Source organism: Aotus nancymaae, unplaced genomic scaffold (genome assembly GCF_030222135.1).
Source record: "Aotus nancymaae isolate 86718 unplaced genomic scaffold, 86718_ANA_hifiasm-v0.15.2.pri h1tg000076l, whole genome shotgun sequence".
Classification (NCBI taxonomy): domain Eukaryota; kingdom Metazoa; phylum Chordata; class Mammalia; order Primates; family Aotidae; genus Aotus; species Aotus nancymaae.
The window spans coordinates 3,973,604-3,997,420 of NW_026988491.1; the positions used below are offsets into that span (position 1 = coordinate 3,973,604).

The following is a 23,817-nucleotide window of genomic DNA, read 5'->3' on the forward strand; positions in this document are numbered from 1 at the left end:
AGAAAACTATGGATCAAAAGATGAAGTCATTTGTCTGTGCTAGTAAGTGCCACAGCCAGGATTCAAACCATGGTTTGCCACATTTGAAATTTTTCTATTTTCAGCAGCTAAAAGCCCTTTTATTAACAAAGTAAAATAGATTATAATAATGGATCCAGTTTTATGCTTTAAAGGTATATGAATAAAGTATTCCCAGTTCTCATTATTACCACATTGGCCCCTTGTGCAGCTTTCCAGAAGCTGCCCTTTCTGGCCTGCACTTGCTCAAGGACTAAGAAGGCTGGCATTCTGAGAGGCTGCTCACGGCATCCTCCAGAGGCCCAGATGTGTGTGGACTACAGGAGCCCTGACAATAGCCAGTTCTGTAACTCACAATGCAGCACTGTAGAAACATTCTCTAAAGGTGCATCTAGAGGCCGGGCTTGGGTGCCCAGGCCTGTAATTTCAGTTACGTGGGAGGCTGAGGCAGGAAAATCACTTCAACCTGAGAGGCAGAGGTTGCAGTGAGCTGAAATCACGCATTGCACTCCAGCCTAGGCGACAGAGTGAGATTTCATCTAAAAAATAAGGTTTGTCTGGTAGAGAGTGAAATAGTTTGCATAGCTCAAGTACCGCCCCTTATGACTCATTGAACAAGGCTGAGCACTTTGGATGGTGACCACAGACTGTTCCATGATTTGGGAGGGTGAAGACGTCTCCCTAAAGATATTGGCGAAGTTAGATAGTGAGAAATGACCAGGTTACAGTCTATTTCCCAGAATATGAGGCCCTGCTACCAGTGTGTCTCGAATCTGGGTCTCAGTCAGTGTGTCAGCGAGGTCTTCCTGTCCTCTGCTGATTAGAGGAATACCCAGGCTCCTCTGCACTAGAAGCACTCAAGCTCTGTTTACTCTTCGGGAGAGAGATGACGGGGCTAGCGAGGGTGGGGGGTGAGGGGCAGCTGGCAGAAGCTGTCTGCTTGGTCATCATTGCTACATGAAGTAATTTGTCACAGATTCTCTGGCTGATTTTTCAGCAAGCTCTCATGGACTTGGAGAGGTCATTGAGGTGAGCTGTGTGTTGTGTGTAAACACAACACTGACGGGGGCTTCAAAGCCTCTGTTACCCCTCGGATTATAATTTATTGAATTAACAGAACCAAATAGAAGAACATGTAGGTCAGAATCAACAGTGGGTCACAGGGACTGCCCAGGCTGGCCTCTTGGGACTCCCTCAGCTTGCAGGCCCTGAAGGGAGGAGTCAGTCGTCTGGATTGGGCCTCATTTTGTAGCATTAGTTGAACACTTATCATTGACAGGGCCCTGTGCTATTCAGTTTACATCCATTGTCTCCCTTATTCTCACAGCACTGTGAAGCAGGTACTGTTATGCTTATTTTACAGATGAGAAAACCGAGGCTCATAAAAGTTCAGTAATTTGCCCAAAGTCCCACAGATAAAGATTCTGTCTTCATGGAACTTATATTTTAGTGGGAAGGGAAGAGATTAATTATGAAAATGATTGAGGGTCTAAGGATGGGTAGGGTCTGGCTCCTGGGACTGTGTTAGCAGCTGTATTTCATAGACTCTAAGATGCCTCAGTTCTGAGGTGCAACATTATTTTATACATCATTAAGGGAAAAAATTTCCAGTTTAACAATGGCATGCATTGAGTAAAAGATACATCCCAGTTTTAAAGATTAAAACGTATCTGTTAGAATTGATGAAGTATGGTACCAGCTGTTTTTCTTGGGTATCAAGAAAGAGTGGAATCTTTCCATCCTGAGTGGGATCTGATTCATGGCCGGGACCCATGTGGTTGAGGTTTGTATCCTGAGACACGCCCATTATCATTTCTGTCTAGAAGCCAAGCACTCAGCTGGGGCTCAGGGAAGCTGCCTGTCCTGACTGGTGCCTGAGGCTTTTTCCCAAAGAAGTGGACTCAGCTAGCATTGAGGAGGAGCAGGAAGATTGAATAGAAATCACAGAAGGCAGGAGGACACCAGCTCCCTGCCATGGAGGGCTTGCCCAAGTCTATCCTGGGCCCTCCACTCATCCAGATTGTATATGTCAGGCTAATCTCTCCTTCAAAAAATAAGGTCTTGACTACTGTATTTCAAGTTTCCTGTTGGATTATCACTGATTTTTAATAATCTATCATAAGTATCATCTGTTTATTCTCAAAATTGCTGAATTAGATGTGCTGTCAGCATGGAATCCAAAGTTTTAGGTTTAAGGTCTGCCCTTGCTATTGAAAACTACCAGTTTAAGCTGGATACTTTATTCTTTCAAATAATAGTAAAAATGGAATAGCCAACACTTACAGAGCTTATACTGTGTGCCACATCTTATACTAAACCCTTTATAAGCATTACTCATGCTAATTCTCATGACCCCATGAGAGAGAAACTATTATGATTTTCATTTTATAGATTAATAAACTGAAATACACAGAGGTTCAGAATCTGCTCAAATTCATAGTTATACATGGTGAAGTCAGGATTAGAACTCAGGAAGTCTTTCTCCAAAGCTTATTTATTTATTTATTTACTGAGTTTCGCTCTTGTTGTCCAGGCTGGAGTGCAATGGTGTGATCTCAACTCACCGCAACCTCCACCTCCCAGATTCAAGTGATTCTCCTGCCTCAGCCTCTTGAGTAGCTGGGATTATAGGCACGCACCACCATGCCCGACTGATTTCATATTTTTAGTAGAGACAGGGTCTCTCTATGTTGGTCAGACTGATCTCAAACTCCCAACCTCAGGTGATAAGCCTGCCTTGGCCTCCCAAAGTCTTGGGATTATGGGCGTGAGCCACTGCACTCAGCCTGATTTTTTCTTAAATTAGGTTTTAATTTTAGGTATAATTTACATGCAGTAAAAATCACCTTCAGTTGTATAGTTCAGTGGGATTTGACAAAAATCTAAGCAATCAAGATTAGGTCATTTTTATCATCTCAGAAGTTCCCTCTGCTCCTTTGTGTTCAGTTCCCTTCTCCAACCCAACTCCTCAGCAACAACTGATCTGTATTCTGTTCATATAGTTTTGTATTTTGCAGAATATCATATAAATGGAATCACAGCGTTTAACCATTTGTATCTAGCTTCTGGCTTCTGTCCCTTAGAATAATGCTTTATGATTCACCTATGTTGTTGCCTGTATCAGTCCTTTCTATTGCTAAGAAACATTCCTTTGTACAGATGTATCGAAACTTGTTCATCCATTCACCAATTGATAAACATTGGTCCATCTATGATAAAGCTGCTATAAACATCCAAGTACAGGTGCTTATGCGGACATATGTTGTCATTTCTCTTACATACCTAGGAGTGGGATTGCTGGATCATGTGCTAAGTGCATATTTAGCATTATAAGTCAATGCCAACTATTTTCCAAAGTGGATGTGCCATTTTGCATTCTCACCAACAATAGTAAGATTTCCATTTGTTCCACATTCTCTCCAGCTACAGATACTTTTGTGCGATCTGTTTTTAAACGTGATCCATTCTAGTAGGTATGTAGTAGTATCTCATTGTGGTTTTAATTTGCATTTATCTAATTACCAATGATATTGAACATCTTTTCATATTTGTATTTGCCATCTGGTATATTCCTTTGCCCTAAAGAAATTCCTTTAGCAGTTTCTCTACTATGGGTTGACTATCAATGGCTTCATTCAGCTTTTGTTTTTAAAAGCTTTATTTCACCTTCATTTTTTGTAGTAATTTTTGCTGGGTATTGATTTCTGTGCTGACAGCATTTTTCTTTCAGTACTTCAAAGATGTTGCTCCATATTCTTGTGACTTGTATAGTTTATAGAGATGTCTGCTCTATGTTTACTCCCCTGTATGTAATCTTTTCCCCTTCCCTGCCTGCCTTCCAGATTTTATCTTTGTTTTTGGTTTTCAACTTTTTTTTGTTTTTGTTTTGTTTTGTTTTGAGACGGGGTCTTGTTCCGTCACCCAGGCTAGAGTGCGGTAGTGCAATCATGGCCCACTGCAGCCTTGACATCCTGGGCTCAAGCAATCCTCCTGCCTTAGCCTCCTGAGTAGCTGGGACTACAGGCATATACCACCATACCCAGCTACGTTTTGAATTTTGTGTAGAGACAAGGTCTCTCTATGTTACCCAAACTGGTCTTGAACTCCTAGGCTCAAGCAATCCTCTTGACTTGGCCTCCCAAAGTGCTAGGATTACAGGCATGAGCCACCATGCCCAGACTGGTTTTCAACGTTTAACTATGATGTGTCCAGGTGTGTCTTCTTTGTTTGTTACTTGGTTTCTTTCTTCTTCTTCTTTTTTTTTTTTTTTGCTTTTGTTTTAATTTTTAATTTTTTGTTGGTTTGCTTGGGTTTGCTGAGATTCTTGAGGCTGTAGTTTGTTACCTTGTATTGATTTTGGAACATTTTTCACCATTATTTCTTCAAATATTTCTTCTGCTCCATTCTTATTTTCTTCTTTTGGCACATCAGTTACACATATGTTAGACCATTTGATATTGTCCTATAGCTGTTGGGTGCTCTGTTCTCTTTGTTTCATTTTGTTTTCTCCTTTGTTTCATTTGGGGATAAAGTCTATTGACCTGTCAAGTTTATTGATTCTTTCCTCAGCTATGTCTAGTCTGCTGATTAGCCCACCAAAGGAATTCTTCAGTGGTTGTTTCAGCAGCACATATACTAAAATTGGAACAAAACAGAGTAGATTAGCATGGCCCCTTGCAAGGATGACATGCAAATTCATGAAGCATTCTATAATTAAAAAAAAAAAAGAATTCATCACCAATATTATTTGATTTCCAGTAGAGTCTTTTTTTAAAAAAAGAGACAAGGTCTCACTCTGTCACCCAGGCTGGAGTGCAATCGTGCAATCAAAGCTCTCTGCAGCCTTGACCTCCTGGGCTCAAGTGATCTTCCTCCTTCAGCATCCTGAGTAGCTGGGACTACAGGCACACACCACCATGCCTGGCTAATTTTAAAATTTTTGTAGAGATGGGTTCTCACTGTGTTACTCAGGCTGGTTTTGAACTCCTAGCCTCAAGAGATCCTCCTGCCTTGGCCTCTCAAAGTGTTGGGATTACAGGCATTAGCCACATGCCTCGCCTCCAGTAGATTCTTTACTGTATTCATCGTGTAGTCTCTGTCTGATAATTCTAGCATCTGGGTCATTATTGAGTCTAGTTCTGTAGATTGTTTTATCGCTTAACAATAAGTCTTTCCCCCTTCCCACCCTTGCTTTTATATGTATGTTGTAATTTTTTTATTGACTGTCATACACTATGTATAGAAGAACACTAGGGACTGAGATAGTGTTTACACTTGGGCAGATCTGCATAGTATAGGGACTGAGCCAGACTGTCAGAGGTTGAGCTGGGTTGTTTCTGTCACTACTCTCAATGCACATTAGGCTTTAAATTCCTCCTGCTATCAGTTTGTGCTTAGTGTGAAGCCTAGGGTACCCATGTGTTTTCCTCAGTAGTCCTGTTCCATCCTCAGCTTTGAGGTGTTCTCACATGCCTGTGCCAAAGAGGAGCTCTTTCTCCACCCTCCCTCAGTGGTAGGCTATTGCTGCTTGTTACCTGGCTGTACTCATGGTGAGGTCATGGGGCTAGTTCTTGGTTGTCCTGCCCTGTCCTCAGTCTTAGACAGGATGTGAAAAGGCCACCAGCCTGAGGTCTTGTTAGCATTCCCACACCCTTCTCTCTCTGGCAGCCAAACACTGCCTTGTGTCTGTGGTAGATCTTGGAAAAGAGAATTTCCTGCCTTCCCTCCGGGAGTAGTAGAGCTCTACTTTGCATTGGCTGCAGGATCTTGGGCTCAAGAGGGCTCAAGGCGGGCCAGGTGTGGTGGCTCATGCCTGTAATTCCAGCACTTTGGGAGGCTGAGGTGGGCAGATCATGAGGTCAGGCAATCAAGACCATCCTGTCCAACATGGTGAAACCCTGTCTCTTCTAAAAATACAAAAAACTAGCCGGGCGTTGTGATGTGCACCTGTGGTCCTGAGTGTTCCGGAGTCTGAGGCAGGGGAATCGTGTGAACCCAGCAGGTGGAGACTGCAGTGAGCCAAGATCACCCCACTGCACTTCAGCCTGGCAACAGAGCAAGACTCCATCTCAAAAAAAAAAAGGGCGGGGGGCTCAAGGCAACCAGGGACCAATGGCTTTTGCTTCTGCTCTTCCTCCAGAAGCAGCGGATCTTCACTTGGTTACTTTAACAGGAAGAATTTCTCCCTCCTTCCCCCAGAGGCAAACAGATTTTGCTTCTGCCCGTTTTCAGTGGCCCTAAGAGTAAGAGGATTTGCTTTTCCTCTCCTAGCAGCTGAAGGCTTTTACTTTCTTTGAGAGAAGAGTCCCCTCCTGCAGGTACAAAGAGGAGGAAGTGGGCAATATTTCATGCTTGTCCCCCAGCAGCCTGTCACCTCCTGCACACTCATGCCACACAGGGGAATTGTGGTTTGCTGCCCAACCCTAGTTACTTGTGAGAGCACTGAGTGGAGTCTGTGCAGAAAAGCTCGCAAGTGAGTGCAAAATGCCCATTGTGTCTGGGACTCCCAGTTGCCCTAAAGCTGAGACACTCACTCACTCTCAGCCTTTAAGAGTTTGTTAAAATTTTAGTGCTTTCTGGTTACTTCTCTGGCAGTCACCTCTTCCTTCTGTCTTCTCTCAAAGACGAAACTATTTGTGTGGCCTGACTCTCCTTGGTGGGCTTTTGATTTTGTAGAATTAAGTTCCCCTGGTTGTCACGAGACCTCAGCTTTCTGAGTTTTAAACTTTTTCTCATTGTTAGGCTAGAAGCAGCATTCGCTTGTTGATGTTGTTTTGAGACGGAGTCTCGCTCTGTTGCCCAGGCTGGAGTGCAATGGCGTGATCTTGGCTCACTGCAGCCTTTGCTTCCTGGGTTCAAGCAATTCTCCTGTCTTAGCTTCCCTAGTAGCTGGAACTACAGTCGCACACCACCATGCCTGACTTATTTTTGTATTTTTAGTAGAGACAGGGTTTCATGATATTGGTCAGGCTGGTCTCAAACTCCTGACCTCAGGTGATCCACCCGCCTCGGCCTCCCAAAGGGCTGGGATTACAGGCGTGAGCCGCTGCACCCAGCCTGCTTGTTATTTTCTTCTTCCTAAAGGGAAGAACTCCCCCAAAGCCTGCTTTTTAAATCCTAGCCCTATACTCCCTCCCAAGGAGTTTAAGTTCTAAGAGGTTGTTTAGATTTCACAGTGTAAGACAGGAAATCCCTGCATCCCCTTTCTAGAACCTATCAAAAACAGGAGTCCAGAGAAATCAAATGTGCTCAGTACAGAGTGGTCAGAATCTAGCATGTTTCCTCACTGCATAAAGTCATTTATTGTGCCTCAGTTTCCCTGCTTGAAAACGTGGCCCCTCAGGGAGCATTGCAAGGGGATCGGGGATGCACGAGCAGCTGTAAAGCCCTTCTCTTTTGGCGACTTTACCTCATCGGGTGGCTCCCCTGCAGAGAGGCCTGAGTGGGTCGTGTGCTTTGTCTCATGTGCCGTCACACATTCCCGTCATACAGGAGCAGGTGGTGCTCTTTCCAGCCCTGAAACTGAGAGAAACAAGAGGCCCACGAGTGAAGTGCCGCCCCTGCCCTCACTTGGCCCTGCCAGTCTCAAATCCAGACTCTCTGACTCCAGCCCAGCCCCAACCTAGGCCACACCACTGTGCTGTGTGCTAATTCTAAGGTCTCTTGGGGGGAAAACATCTCCACAGTCATTTGTCCAGTCTCAGCAATTCATTTTGTGACTACATCCTGAAACATAAGACTGTCTGGTTTTATAGATAGAAACAATGTCCTAAATGGGATCCTGCTCATTAGGAAGCGTAGTGCCTTGGTGCTGGAAGCACGCCTGTGGCAGAGGCCCAGACTGAGGGCGTGGTGTCTCTTTCTCTCCTACAGCTCTCGTCGGCTCCTGCGGTGGGAACTACTCAGCCATGTCTTCTGTGGTCTATTCCCCTGACTTCCCTGACACCTATGCTACAGGGAGGGTCTGCTACTGGACCATCCGGGTTCCGGGGGCCTCCCGCATCCATTTTAGCTTCCCCCTATTTGACATCAGAGACTCGGCGGACATGGTGGAGCTTCTGGACGGCTACACCCACCGTGTCCTAGCCCGCTTCCACGGGAGGAGCCGCCCACCTCTATCCTTCAATGTCTCTCTGGACTTCGTCATCTTGTATTTCTTCTCTGATCGCATCAATCAGGCCCAGGGATTTGCTGTTTTATACAAAGGTAAGATATCCTTGTCTCCTTGGGGGCTATTCAGGGCCCACGTGCCTTGGGCTTCTGTTCCTCACCCTTGAGACATGGGCAGTTCCTGATTGGGCCTCAGGAACTACTGACTCAACTTGCAGATCACCCCCATTTCATAACTCGTTTATGTTTCACCGGACAGAAAAGAGGCGAAAACCTGTCAATTTGGCTATTTTAGTAAGTCTAATGACAGTTTTCACGGGAGGGTTAAAAGAATAAAGAAACAGAATAACTAAAAGGAACAACTGAGATTGGGACAATTGGAAGGTTCTCAAAAGGTCATCTGGTCCATCCTCCTGCCTCTAAACATCTTAGCTAATTCCAAAAGACTGGCTTGCCATCTTTCTTCAAACCCTGCCAAAGTGGAGCCACTCTCTGCCTCTGTAGTGTGAACACATGTATGCTGGGCACATATCTTTGCCAGGACACAAGAAACACAGAAGGTGTGTGAAACCTTGTCTTTGTCCTGGATAACAAACCTCAAGACAGGTTAAGGTAGTGTGTGCTCCAGGAGAACCATGGGAAGAGGCCTCCTCTGCAGGTGGGACAGTCTTGAGGAACAGGCAGGATTTGGATCAATAGGAAAGAAGAGAACCTTCCAGGCATAGGGAGCCATAGCTGCCAAGTGCAGGGGCAGAGAACCTGTAAAGCACACCCAGGTGTCTGAGATGAGACTAGCCATGAACTGTGAAGTTGACAGCTTCATCCTTCTGCCTCCTAAAGGGTGAGAGCCTGACAGGTTCTGTTTTGGCGCTGGTAGGACCCACCCATGGAGGGAATTGCACACAGAATGGAGTCAGAGAAGGAGGTCTTTTCTTCATCACTCATGCTCTCCTCCTGCACAGCTCTTTGTTGTCTCCATAGCCCTCTTCCCAGTTAATTTGTTTTTTTCTTCCAGCTATCAAGGAAGAACTGCCACAGGAGAGGCCCGCTGTCAACCAGACGGTGGCCGAGGTGATCACAGAGCAGGCCAACCTCAGTGTCAGCGCTGCCCGGTCCTCCAAAGTCCTCTATGTCATCACCACCAGCCCCAGCCACCCACCTCAGACTGTCCCAGGTAGCAATTCCTGGGTGCCACCCATAGGGGCTGGAAGCCACAGAGTTGAAGGTAGCGCTCTTGACAGTTATAAAGACAAAAGTACGTGGGTGTTTCTCATTCAAAGGCAGGTTGGGATATTGACTCTGACCCGTAGTCTGTCCTGGCTTTTGAGGGAAATTTTCTTATTAGCTTGGTTCCTTAGTCCGAAGGAAAAAGTGCTAACCTCCAAAGATTAGGCAAGTATGCCTTTTGTACATTGTGACTAATCAGCTAATCCCGTATTTTCTCACATTGAGATTATCTTTCTAGAGCCCCACATTGAAACTACCTACATCCATTGGCATTTGCAAGAACTCCATTCATTCACTCACTCACTCATTCATTCAAAAGATATATAAGTGCTTCAGTGGTGCCAGGCAGTGTTCTGGGCACTGGATTATGTAGTGAACCAAACACAATCCATACCCCTCTGTAGCATATAAATGAGAGGAGAAAGATGGAAAGCAAAATAAAAATCAGATAATGATAACAGCTATGAAGAAAAGCCATGCAGACCAGGCGCATGGGCTCATGCCTGTAATCCCAGCACTTTGGGAGGCCAAGGCAGGAGGATTGCTTGAGGTCAGGATTTCAAGACCTGCCTGAGTAACATCGGGAGACCCTAACTCTACAAAAAATTAAAAAATTAGCTGGGTGTGGTGGTGTGCACTTGTGTTCCCAGCTAGTTAGGAGGTTGAGATAGGAGGAGCCCTGGAGTCCAAGAATGCAGTGAGATATGATTGCACCATTATATTACACTCAAACCTGGGTGACAGAATGAGATCCTGTCTTAACAAAAAGAGAAAAGAAAAAGAAAAATTAGCTGGGCATAGTGGCACGTGCTATAGTCTCAGCTACTCAGGAGGTTTGCTTGAGCCCAGGAGTTTGAGGATGCAGTGAGTCAAGGAAGTGAGGCCTTTATGAGCTGGTAGAACTGGAAAGTACCCTCAGTGGTGACCTAGCCTGGAGGCTTTCAAACTGCCCCAAGTCCCTGCAGGACCCACCATAGAAGGTCAGGGAGAAGGGCCTGTCCAGCGCTTCCTGTGCTTCATTTGGCTGTGGATCTCAGTAGTATCTCATGGGTCACACATCTCATTCCTCGGAGGAGGAAGCTGAGGCCCAAAGAGTTTACATAACTCATCTGTGGTTGCACAAGGGTCCAGTGGCAGAGACAAAATGCATGTCATCCCTTTAGAGTCTGAGTCCAGTAGACTTTGGATCATCCTGCCTGCCCCTCTCTGAGAGTGACTGTAGAACAAAGGGAAGTATTCAGAACACCTGGGGCCCCATTCTTAGCCTGGCTCTCAGCTGCTCCTGAGGCTGGGTTTGCTGGCTGCCCTGCCACACTGGCCTGCAGGGAGCCCCTCAGCCAGACTTACTCACTTGGGTATTCCAGCAGACCTCCTTTCGAAAACCAACCACAACCAGGTCTGGTAAGCTCTGTCTTTTGCACTTGCAGGATGGACAGTATATGGTCTGGCAACTCTCCTCATCCTCACAGTCACAGCCATTGTAGCAAAGATACTTCTGCACGTCACATTCAAGTGAGTACAAGAGGGAGCTCCCTGATTTCAGGAAGGGGAAGGCTCAGAGTTCATTTTCTATGATGCTTCATTTGTCTGGGTACAACTGTACAATCAGCACATGATTCCAAAGCCTCAGTCTGAGGGAACAGAAGGCAGCAGACATTCCTCCTCCTCTGTAGAGTGAAATGTACAACTGGACAAATCTCATTAAGGTTTGAGGCATTTTGTTTGCTGTGTGTCCAAAGCATACAATTTCAAGGAGGATTGCAACATTGCTGGCTTCAAAAGCAACAATTTTCATTTTTTGGCTTGTGCAGTCCCTTACAGAGATCTTTATGCAAGAGTGAAGATATCTAGGACAATGTCATGCGTACTTCCTGATGCCTTCTAGAAATTGAGAGACATCCTTAGGAAGAGAATTCTCACATTTTATTAACTATTGCTTAGCAGTTATTTTAAAACAGTTACTGAAGAAACTTATGGAAGCTTTATCATTCAATTCTGACCAATTTGGGGAAAAAATAAATTTCCTTCCCTAATTTTGCTACTCAAGTCTAACAGTTCCAGCTTCCAGGAAAGGGGTAATTGTTAATGCTACTGATGTTTGTGTACTTAGAGGGGAGTTTGTTGTAATTTTTCCTAGACCCCCACTCTGTCTTCCTGTGGTTTCTAGTCCAGGCTCTTCTCATTTCACAGCGTCCTTGAAAATTTATGTCCACTAAAAGCTGTCTTTTTCCTCACTGTCTCACTTGCCCTCTGCTACAGACTTCTTATACATTAAATATGAGCTCTTCCATTGCCTCGTGAAGGCTGCCTTTGGCCACATTGGAACCACTTTACATAGTCACCTCCACCCTACACTTGAAATTTTTTAGTGGAAATAATGTCCTAATATATGTGTGTGTGTGTGTGTGTGTGTGTGTATCTGTGTCTGTGTCTATGTGTGTGTCTATGTCTGTGTCTGTGTGTCTCTGTGTGTGTGTCTGTGTGTATGTGTATGTGTCTGTGTTTTTGTTTTTTCCTGTTTTTAATATGCCATAAATATCTTCCTATTACCCTACCTTGCATTTCCTCCCCAAATTCTGAATACTCCCCACCCCCTCTACTTCATATCTTGCAAAAATCCCATACAGACACAGTTTGTGTCCATGTCTCTGTGTCTGTGTTTGTCTGTGTGTGTGTGTTAAAGTCACAATTCACATGTTCTGGGGAAGCCTCTCAGGCTCAGTCCTGACCACATCCTCTGTGGCAGCAAGAGAGCCGAATGCTTCCTACAGCATCCAGCATCTGGCAGCATGGCTGAGGCCCTAAAGTGCATGCCTGACTCTCCTCTGACATCAGCTGCAGCTTCCCTGCCAGGCAGCCATGGGGGCTGAACAGAGTCCAGGCCAGTGCCGGAGGTTAGATGGGTCTCTGCTTGAAGCAGAGAAGTTTTGCCTTTCTCTTGTTTCAGCTAGGTGGGCTTCCAGGTACATGGCATTTGAAGATAGTTCTTTTATTTAAAATAAAAGAATTTGAAAATTCATAATGTCTCAGGATGAACTTTTTCAGATTTGAAGAATTCTGCTAGGTAGAAAGCTCTTTGTTATTCTGATGTGGTCTCTGCTCTGCTGTACTTGGCCTCAGTCCCTGATGGCCACAGGCCACATTTCAGCTGCACCCTAGTCCTTCAGATCTTTAGAGGTAGCTGTGAGGTCTTTCCCAAGACCTTGCCCCACCCGCTTTCATAGGTACAGCATCTCATGAGATGATAGGTTGTTTGGAGTGCTTTGTTCTGATCTGTTGGAAAAATTATTTCTACTTGACAGAGCCCATCGTGTTCCTGCTTCAGGGGACCTTAGGGATTGTCATCAACCAGGGACTTCGGGGGAAATCTGGAGCATTTTTTACAAGCCTTCCACTTCGATTTCCATCTTTAAGAAGAAACTCAAGGGTCAGAGTCAACAAGATGACCGCAATCCCCTTGTGAGTGACTAAAAACCCCACTGTGCCTAGGACTCGAGGTCCCTCCTTGAGCTCAAGGCTGCTGGGGTCAACCTCTCCTGTGGTTCTTCTCTGACAGACTCTTCCCCGCCTTTCCCTCTGCCTTGGCCTCTTCGGAGGGCGCTCTCCTACAGACCAGGAAGAGGCGCCCTGCTGCCAGGGAAGGCAGAGCCTGGATTCCTCCTGCTTCATCAGTTGCACTTAGGAGAGAGACTCAAGGCCCTGGAGCCCGGCCCTCTCTCCATCTCTCTCTCTGATCTAGCTAGCAATGGGGGTGTCAGGACAGTGAGGCTGAGGTGACAGAGGTGGTCATGGCTGGCACTGGGCTCAGGTACATTCTAGATGGCTGTCAGGTGGTGGGTAGGTTTAGTTACATTTAATTTTTCTTGCTTCTTCTCTATTTTGTCCACATACAAATCAGTTTCTCCTGGTCTTTATGGTTTGGAACAGGGCCAGACAGGGAGAACTCTCAGGTACTCTTGGGAGTTGGTCTGGTCCCATACAAGTGTGGACTCCTGGACATTAGCGAAGTGTAAAGAGGGTGGTGTCTGTGCTGCCCCGGCAGCTTTGCTCTCCAGATGCTGGACTAGGATGGGCCTCCTCCAGCCTAGGAGGGTCTGAGAATAAGATCTAGTGACCCCCATTTATATCAAACATGATGCCTTTCACACATGGGCTTCTTTCTAGATTCTCCTTTCCATAGCTCATGGAGCTGCAGAGAAAGCTTGAAGAGCTTTGGTCGTAGAAAACATCCACTCATTTACTCATACAACCAATTCTCCTGCAGGCTTTTATGGGCACTCAGTAAGTATTCAGGATTGGGCTGATTGGCCTCGCCCCTGAGCAGCTCGTAGTCCTTTGGAACCTGAGCCAGGCCTTGGTCTCTCCATGATTGGCTCAGCTAACTCTCAGTTCAGAACAGAGAGTATCAATCTTGTGGTTTTGCCTTTAGGCAGTACAATATGAGACATGGGACCTGCGGTCCTTCTTTATGGTGTCCCCTGTGTTAAAAGATGAAAAACACCCCCAGGGCCATCTGTGCTCTCTGCCCCTTCTATGGGGACTGAGTGGGGTTTAGAATGGCTCAGAAAGGAGAGCGCTCTTGTCCCCAGCCCCATGCCACCCTGTCCCTTAGACAGGGAGGTGAACTTCAGAGATCGGTGCTAGGACAGTGTGGATTTGGGAATTGGAGATCCTCCAAGGATCAGCCGTGAGATTGAGAGCTACAGCTGTAGTGGCTGCCAGTTGGGAGAGTAAGTGCTATCGCTAATTTAAAAGTCCTCGCCATCCGGAAGCAGGCTTTGTCGACAGCAGCTGAGAAAAGCAGCCGGTGCCTCTGCTGGCCAGGCCTAGGCCCTCATCAGAACGTGCCTCTCCCCAGTGCACTCGGGCCTCGGTGCTTGCTGCACCTCTGGCCTTGGCGTTTCCTCTTTGCAGCACTTTGCCTGCCTCCCCCAAGCCCTGAGCCCCTGCCTGGGGCTCTTACTGAGGGTCTGGCAACACATCTGCACCTGCCACTCCTGGGAGGACAGAGGGCCACACAGGAAGTATCCACAGGGAGAGGTGACACTAGCCAGCCTGAGTTCAGGAGAGACGCTCAGAGCTTCAGGTGGAGAGGCCTTCAGAGGAAGGAAACCGGGCAGTGTGTCACAGGTAGGCAGGGGCAGGACTGCCGCCCCAGGCCCCATGGGAGTCCTGCTGAGGGCACAGAGCTGCCCAGTACAGCCTTCATGCTTTGATCTGGAAAGAGCAGCTGTCCGCAGGCCTCTGTCTCTAAGAGGCCTGTCACACAGGAGGACCTCTGGAAACATACCCACATGTGCAGTCTCCCTGCCAAGCTATTCGTGCTGTTTGTGGAATCTCCTCTCAAACACAAGTGTCAGGTGTGTGTCATCCCAACAGGTCCTGTGCTGTGAATAGATCCATGTGCAGCACAAAGGGAATGTGGCATGTGGCCCCAGGAAGAGGTCACCTGGCCAGGGGGCAGTTGTTCAGTTGCCCAGGGCTGACACTGACCACTGGTCTTTGGGGTGTCCTACAGCCCACCTGCCCACCTTGCCCTCCTCACATCTCAGTCAGGGGAGGCCCTGCCCAAGCCAGTGTGCTGTCAGAGCCTGCAGCGGGGGCGGCACTTCCTCGGAGGGCCTGGGAGGTGCTGGGGATGCCCCAGCGCTGCTCTTCCTGCCTGGCCCTGCCATGGCCCAGTGCCTTCAGGATCAACTTACCGTCCGTGGAGCAGCCCCGGGAAACCTAAACCTGCCTCAGGTCAGCGGGGGCAGGGGGGCTGCAAATCATCCCAGGCTAAATCTCCATGGGCCCTGGGTCCTGCCGCAGTCTGGCCATGGCCTTAGTTAGAACCAGTTAGAAAGTCAGCAACACCCCACAGAAGGCCACTGCAGCTAAGTAAGCACCTGAGAAAGAAACTGTCCCAGAAGAGATGATGTGGGCTTCCAGGAGCACGGAGGAGGTGGCACTTAAACTTTTAGGAAACTCCCTAGACAAGATAAAGTAGCCGTTGGAGGTGGCGGGAAGAGGGTAACCCTGGGAAAGTAAATGTCAGAACACATGGCAGAAGCCTGTGGGAGAGGCGGGGGAAGGGCTTTGGGGACCACTGTGGATGGAGCTCTGAAAGCACCCTGCCCAAAGCCTCTCCTGAGGTGACAGAGCATGGGAGGAGGCTGCAGGGGCACTGGGCCTGCATGCCATCCTCACCCCTGTTCCCCACTGGCGCCAGGCCCTGCCTTCTTGGCACGTGTGCCCTCACCCGCCAATCTTGTCACTCCCCATGGTTACTGTGTCTCAGCCGGCTGTGGCCCCTAGTTTCTAGCAGCATTTCTCAGTGTTCTTGGCCCTTCTGAGAAGGCAGGCAGGAGGCACACAGTGCCCTGTTCCTCCCCGTTTGTGCAGTGGCTTGCAAAGCAGAGAATAAGTAGGAATGAACCCAAGTGCCTTCACCCACCCTGTCCCCCATATCAGGACAGGCTTAAGGCCTTTCTGGGTGTGAGCAAGGAAACCAGGCTGCTGTAACTTCAGAAGAGTGGGCTCTGGCTCAAGACTCCAATCAGCCAGAAACCCAGAGATCAAAGCACTAGTAAGTTCAGCTGTCCTGGCCCTCGGGCAGAACCCACGGGTGTGCCTGGGTGTGGCTCCACCCACATGCCCCACTGTCAGCCCAGGCAGGAGCCCTCCTCCAGGCCATCACCCAGCCCCAATGCATCCCAGCACTGCACACTTACTCTTCACGAGCACTTATACGCTGATGGCCTCTGAGACACTGTCTCCCGGGTCTGCTGAGACCAGGCCAGGTCTCCAACGGGCACCTCCCCACCCCACCACCCAGTCACCTGGCACTATTAGGTTTCAGATCTCCCATGTGGTGTTTGATGTCGGCTTTTGTTCCTACCCTGGGAGTCTGGATTGTTTCCTCTGGTGTCTTTGTTTACCTTCCTCACTGTTCTACCTCCTGGCCAGGTCTCAGCTTAGCTTCCCTGGTATGGGGTGTTTTTCAAGCCTTCCAGCCACAGCTATCTCCCTCAGGCTGGATGGCTCAGGGGTGACAGGGCTTTACCCTCTACCTGCAGACCCCTGGTAGGCACATCTCACAGGCTTTCGTCTTGCTGAGCTGGATATGGAGGCAGAAGTGGGGCGTGGAGGACAGTCAGAGGGAAATCTGCTTCAAAAAGGAAGGGTCTTTAGACACACAGACTGGGGGGGCCCTTCCCCACCTGTGGGGAGTTGCCGTCGTGGGGCTCATGCACGTCAAGACCTTCCCACATCCAAACTCACCTTCCAGCAGGGATTTTGACTTTGGATGACAAGGCTTTATTTGTAAATATGCTCTTAATATGCAACTTTGAGAATAAAATAGAAACATCATGTATTTTAAAATATAAGATGAAGTGTGACGCACTGTATACAATTTAATATATATTTTTAGGATTTTGTTATTTAAGAAAGTGGAATGTAATGGTACTTTTACAAAAGAGAAAAAAATGTTATTTTTACTGTATGGAAAAAAATAAATATTCTCATTGTTGTAGAAACAGTGATGGGCCCTACGTTGTCATTCCCATGGGAGTTCCCCAGAGACTGTGGGACGAGAGGAGGGTGTCTGTGGTGGGATTCTTACCTTTCCTCGAGCGCCAGGCTCACCTTTTGCTCACTTTTTCCTAAGTGCCTCCAAATTTCTTCTAGTCTTGTCACAGCTTTGACCCAGAGCTGACCTTCAGCTGGTAAGACCTGAAAGATTAGGAATTCCAAACCAGTGCACTTCAGCGCAGAACCAAGGAGGGACAGGACAGGAGAGGGGCTCTGCCCTCAAAAGATCTGGGCTCAGGCCGGCCTGGAGCCAGTCACTCTCCTCCTCAGCCTCAGCCTCCCCATCTGGAAAGAGGAATGGAATCTATTCTTCAGAAGGCTAGGAACATGCTTATGTAATTTTTATCCCAGGTGGAATTTACCTTGCCTCTCAGAGCATCCAGTTCCTCCTCTCCACCCCTTCTTGCCACACCTTTTCCTTTTTAGTAAGAGTACTAGAAGCTCCATGTATGAGCCACCCACCATGCACCAGGCACTCCGCTTCAGGTACTTTGCACATCCTCCAGTTCTTTGCCATGGGTATCACTTTCCCTCTTTTGCAGATGAGACAGGTGAGGTTTGAAGAAGCCATGAGGGACAGTAACTGGGAGCACAGCCCTAGAGTCAGCCCTCCAGGATTCAGCTTCCTTCATTCATTCTCTATGAGGCCAGCGAGGGTAAAACAGGGAGCCTTTGAAGGGTTTCAGCGGAGGAGTGACATCAGATTCCCAGTTTAGAAAGCTCTCCTCCTTGCATGTGGGGAAACAGATCAGAGTAGGGTAAGACCGAGGGCAAGGAAACCAGTCAGGAGACTCTACAGGCCCAGCCAGGAGATGCTGAGAGCATGCCTGGGCCCCCACACCAGTACTGTGGAGAGAGAAGCTGACCGCACCCCCAGGGCAGGGGCACGTTTGTGGGGCTGGGTAGCTCAGGCTTACATCCCAACTCTACCACTCACCATGTGACCTGGGGTAAGTAACGCGACCCTGTGTACCTGTTTTCTCACCTGTCAAATGTGGGCAGTTACAGTACCTGCCTTTATGTGGCATTGGGCTATGAATTATTATTACCTGCAGTATGTTTTCCATCAAAGGTAGATGGTCCTTTCATTCTAGAATAGAGGTGGGGGGTAAGAACAAGGAGGTGTCTGGGATGGTGCTCGTGTATCCTAACATGGGTGCCTGAGTGGAGAGAGGGGCCATTCTTTTACATAAGGAACGTAAATGGCGCCAGGTGTGAGAAGAAACCTGATGAGCTACTTCTGGGGGCTAAGTCCACTGCGGTCCCTGTGGGACACTGAGGCAGAGCTGTTTGGCAGCTGTTGGACAGACAGCCTGAACCCCAACCCATGGGAACATGAGCACAGGCGGCATCCTCAGGGTAAGTGTCGGGGCCACCCCTCAGAAGGCTGCAGGGGACAGTGTCCTGGGATGCACTGAGGCAGTGAGGGAGTGCCTGGCAGGACCAGGGTGGACTCGCCTGGAAGCCAAAGAACCCACGAGCAAAGCTGCTTTTTTTTTTTTTTTTTTTTTTTTTTTTTTTTTTTGAGGCAGAGTTTTGCTCTTGTCACCCAGGCTGGAGTGTAGTGGCATAATCTTGGGTCACTGCAACCTCCGCCTCCTGGGTTCAAGCAATTCTCCTGCCTTAGCCTCCTGAGTAGCTGGGACTACAAGCGCCTGCCACCACGCCCGGCTAATTTTTGTATTTTTAGTAGAGACGGGGTTTCACCATGTTGGCCAGGCCAGTCTCCAACTCCTGACCTCAGATGATCTCCCTCTCCTTGGCCTCCCAAAGTGCTAGGATTACAGACGTGAGCCACCTCGCCTGGCAAAGCTTCTAACCTGACCAGCACACACAAACTGCTGGTGCTTTGAGTCCCAGTTCCAGATTCTCAGGAGACAGTTTAGCCAGGTGGTCTCCCTCATCCAGCCAGTTTTTGCTAGGATAGGGTTCTCGGAGAAAAGAAAGGACAGGCCAGTCCCACTAAAGAATATTACCACTGCCATAGACGCAGACGTGGCTCTCGGTGTGATGCATTTGACCACTTGCCTGGGAATCCCTACGTGATCTGTTAAACTGCAGGTCCCTGGGCCCCACCCCAGACCTACCACATCAGAATCCCTGGAAGCATGGCCTTGACATGGAGTCTGCGCCCTTCATTTCACCACTGTTCCCCACCCTGGCTAACTTCTGCTTCCACCCCGAACACAGCTGCAGCTGTAGCAATGTGATGGCACCTTTAAAGGTCAGCCTCACTTGAGTGTTTATCTTCATGGGGCTTTCCTTCTCTCTCCCAGAAGCTCTTTCCTTCCATGAAGGAAAATATTTGTAATGGCAGGAAATGGCTGGTGGAAAACAAACGGGGTGGCCTTGCTGGTGAATTTCCTAGAGACAAATTAGGCTTTAGGCTGCCACGGAAAAATAAATAAATGCAGCCAGAACGTGCAACTGTCCTATCTAAAGAATCCCTTTAGGGCGATGGGTCAGTGACGACAGGATGAGACCCCCAAACACATTTGAGTGGACTCTGGGGACCAGTGACCTTGACCTGTGTTCTGAACCTGAGAGACGCAGATGTTGGAGAGCCCATCACTCCGGGAGCCGGCACCAGGGCAGCACCAGCCCCATCCTTTGTCGGGCACTCAAAAGCTTTTCTTCCTGTGAAGGGGAAAAGCAGTGGACAAGGGTGACCTTGTCTCCAAGCTTGGAAGTCACATGACCAGATCTCTCCCCTCTGGGCCATGCGTGCCTGAAACTGCAGACAGTCTCTGGGGTTCAGAGAACTGGGAAGCTTTTGTTCCTCTGTGGCGAGGTCGGGTCCCGATGGGGGATTGTTTTTGCTCAGCTGAAAGGGACACTTTTAGGGATAGAATATTTCAACCTCAAGAAGGAGCAACATTTGCTTGTAGCTGGAAGTCTTCATTTCTGGTCTCCAGCTGTTGTCTGGAGCCACCAGGCCTCGGCTGAATGGGCCAATGCCCAGCAGCTGGGGGCGGGCAGTGACTGCCGGGCTGGACAGGAACCAGTCTGTGTGCAGGACGCCCATCTCCAAGACAGCCTGGCTGCAAGGACACCCTGTACCCTCCCGATGGTGGTTGCTGGGCTTTGGAATAAACCTGTTAGCTCTGGGTGACTAGGCTGGGAAAAGGGGCTCCACGAGAAGCGTTTCAGGGGGAAAGTAGGCCTAAGCTTGAGCTCCAGAGTACTACCCCTCTGAGGAAAACACCAAACGCTCCGAAACAGCCAAGGCTCTTGCAATAGTGAAGCTGCAGATCCCATTTGTTTCATTCTTAATACCATTGTCTCTGTTCAAATGAGGTCACTGAACTTCTAAAAACATCACTGAGAGACCCGCTTCTTTGCATATTGATTATGTGAATGCTTAGTGGACTTGCCTTAGTTGCTAGTAACAAAGATACAGATTAAGAGCCCTCAAGGGGTATTCAGACCTTAAATTCACCAAATTCAGAGGCAGCTTTTTCTGAATCTGAGTGAGCTGAGGAAAGCACTTTTGAATGTGCAAGGACAACAAGATTAATAATCACTACCATCTCTGTAGTACCTACCGTGTACCAGACGCTGTGCCAAATGACCAGCAGACATTACCAAATTCATCTTTGCAGCAACCCAACAAGGAGCCCGAGGGTCAGAGAAGGGGTCCAGCCAGGAGCCGCCAAGGTTCGGACTCAGCCTGGGACCACTGGCTCCAAAGCTGGGGGTCCTCATTCCTGTTGAACTGCAGGCCCCTCAACACAGGCAGTGGGTGGGCCCCAAAATAGCTCATCTTTAAGGATGTGGCCTCCAGACAGCCCAGGGAAAGTGCAGATCCATTTGCCTAGGTCAAGGAAGGAATCAAACCTACACTTCTTTACCTATTTGATGACACAATCCCCTTTGAGGACTAGGGGTTGGAATGGAGCCTCTTCCCTGAAGAAAGACTCCATCCGCCAAACTGCAGAGGTCCAGAGACCGCTCCCCCTCCGCCCCCTGAAACCCTTCCATGGATCTCAGGTTTAGAATCTCTCTATTAAGGCATGAGCATGATTATTTGAAAGTTAAAAAGAGGCCAAAAGGGATAACAGTAATAGTAATAATACTACTAATAACAGGATACATTTTACTGACCACTTATGTCAGGAGTCAACAAACATTTTCTGTAAAAGGCTAAATACTAAATATTTTAGACTTTGCATGCCCTATAGTATCAGATCCATTGACCAGAACCACAGGCCCCACTTTGACCCTCAAGGACTCAACAAGCCCTGGAGCCATCAGGGCAACTCCCTGAGGAGTGAGGGATAAGGGGCCGCCAAGCTCCCTTTGTTATTAGCCACAGACAATATGTAAACAAATGGGCATGGTTGTGTTCCCATAAAACTTCATGGAAACCGAAACTTGAAGTTTATATAATGTTCACATGTCACGAAATGCTACAAAATGCTATTCTTTTGATTTTTTTCCCCCCAAAATTAAAAAATGTAAAAACCAGCCAGGCGTGGTGTCTCATGCCTGTAATCCCAGCACTTTGGAAGGCCTAGGTGGGTGGATCACTTGAGGTCAGGAGTTTGAGACTAGCCTGGTCAATATGGTGAAACCCCATCTCTACTAAAAATACAAAAATTACCTGGGCGTGGTGGTAGATTCCTGTAATCCCAGGCAGGGGAATGGCTTGAACCTGGGAGGCAGAGGTTGCAATAAGCCAAGATTGTGCCATTGCACTCCAGCCTGGGCGACAGAGCAAGACTCTATCTAAAAAAAAAAAAAAAAAAAGCATAGGAGTCAGAACTTGAGCCCACTCCAAAGCCTGTTTGCTTTCCTAAGTGACAAGATGGGTGCATTTAAATTGTAGAGGAAGAGAAGGTGACAGTGAAGCAGGAAGGAAGACCCAGAGCAACGGCAGTCTCGTGAGCCCTGGGAATATAAGGCAGAGAGGCTCCGTCCTCCCGCAGTCCTTGCTGAATAGTCTACACTGCAGGGGAGGGCGGCTGGTTTCCTGAGCCATCCCTCCAACCCCCTGGCTCCAGATCCAGGACAGATCCAGGACAGCTGGTGGCCTTCACATTGTTTTGCGTCTCCCAGGTTCTCTTAATTATAACCAATTTGCCACCCTCAGCAATTCCTTGTTGCCCTTTGCTAATACGCATGAGTTGGAACCGTCAGCCACACTCCCAGCCAAACGCGGCTAAAATCACTTCCCTTTCCCATGTAGGGAGTCCTCCTGTCTCTTAGAAACTCGTCTTTCTTCTCAGTCCTGTGAGATGAGCGGGCGAGGCCTGCCCTTCTTTGAGCTGACTTACTTGGCTGGGATCTGACCCCCAAATCTCTTAGGAAAGCAGGAGACAGAATCTGCTCAACTTTCTTCAGCTCCTTGCCCACTCCCCCTGGCTGACCCTGGGGCTTTGGTGCGCTGCCTGCCAAGGACAACCTGTCCTTTTTTTTTTTTTTTTTCGGTAAAGACGGGGTCTCACTGTGTTGCCCAGGCTGGAGAGCAGTGGCACCGTCACAGGGTAAACTTCAAAACTGGGATCCAGCCTGGGAGGCTACATGGGTCCTTGGCTTTGAGCAGGAAGGAATTCAAGAGTGAGCTGACAGAGTAAAATGAAAGCAGGTGTATTTCTTACAAAGTAAAAGAATAAAAGATGGCTACTCCATAGGCTCCAAGATGAGCTGCTTGGAGTATACTTACAGTTATTTTCTTGATTATATACTAAACAAGGAATGGATTATTCATGAGATTTCCGGGAAAGGGGTGGGGAGTTCCTGGAACTGAGGGTTCCTTCCTGTTTTAGACCACATAGGGTAACTTCTTCCAGACATTGCCATGGCATTCATAAACTATCATGGCCCTGTGGGAGTGTCTTTTAGCATGCTAATGCATCATAATTAGCATCTAATGACCAGTAGGGACAACCAGAGGTCACTTTCATTGCCATCTTGGTTGTGGTAGGTTTTGTCTGGCTGCTTTACTGCATCTCATTTTATCCACAGGGTCTTTGTGATCTGTATCCTGTGAAACCGCTCCCACTGACCTCCTATCTCATCCTGTGACTAAGAATGCCTGACCTCCTGAGAATGCAGCCCAGCTGGTTTCAGCTTCATTTTACTCAGCCCTTATTCAAGATGGAGTTGCTCTGGTTCCAATGCCTCTGACAGCACAATCACAGCTCACTGCAGCCTCAACCTCCTGGGTTTGAACAATCCTCCCATCTCAGCTTCCTGAGCAGCTGGGACCACAGGCATGAGCTGCCATGTCCAGCTGATTTAAAAAAAAAAAAATACTTGTAGAGACAGGGTCTCACTATGTTGCCCAGGCTTGTCTTGAACTCTTGGACTCAAGTGATGCTTTCTCTCATCTTGGCTTCCCAAAGTGCTGAGATTATAGGCCTAAACCACCATGCTGGCTCCTTTATAACCTCCATTTATTCATCTAGAAAATAGATACAGGCTCGGTGTAGTGGCTCATGCCTATAATCCCAACACTTTGGGAGGCTGAGGCAGGAGGATCACCTGAGGTCAGGAGTTCAAGACCAGCCTGGCCAATGTGGTGAAACCCCATCTCTACTAAAAATACAAAAATTTAGCCAGGCATGGTGGCTCATGCCTATAGTCTCAGCTACTCGGGAGGCTGAGGCAGGAGAATCGCTTGAACCCAGGAGGCGGAGGTTGCAGTGAGCTGAGATCAAACCATTGTACTTCAGCCTGGGTGACAGGGCGAGACTCAGTCCCAAAAAAGAAAGAAAAAAGAAAAGAAAAGAGATACAGCAGTAGTTTCTCACAGGGTTATTGTGAAGATTAAATGAAATAATAAAGGTACAATATTTAGCTCAGTGACTGGCCTGTGAGTCCTCAATAAATTTTAACGATTTTTATCAGTAAACTAGGGGACCACCAGGAGCAGGGAGGACTCCA

General features: G+C 48.0%; 1 protein-coding gene and 1 non-coding gene across 3 annotated transcripts in view; both read left to right on the forward strand.

Annotated features, from left to right (window-relative positions):
• The window catches only part of KREMEN1 (kringle containing transmembrane protein 1), a 70,137-nt gene extending 53,261 nt beyond the window's left edge, over positions 1-16,876 (forward strand). The window contains exons 6-9 of one of the 2 annotated variants that reach the window (XM_021666175.2): positions 7,891-8,223; positions 9,143-9,352; positions 10,782-10,866; positions 12,657-16,876. In XM_021666175.2, coding sequence (XP_021521850.2) covers positions 7,891-8,223; positions 9,143-9,352; positions 10,782-10,866; positions 12,657-12,825 — 797 coding nt within the window. In that variant the 3' untranslated portion in view covers positions 12,826-16,876. The remainder of the gene's footprint in view (positions 1-7,890; positions 8,224-9,142; positions 9,353-10,781; positions 10,867-12,656) is intronic. The other variant, XM_064367877.1, reaches the window with a different exon arrangement.
• LOC135271368 (U6 spliceosomal RNA) lies at positions 4,630-4,735 on the forward strand. The gene has a single exon (XR_010339467.1). It is a non-coding gene; the product is annotated as a U6 spliceosomal RNA (small nuclear RNA).
• Positions 16,877-23,817: the final 6,941 nt, after the last annotated feature.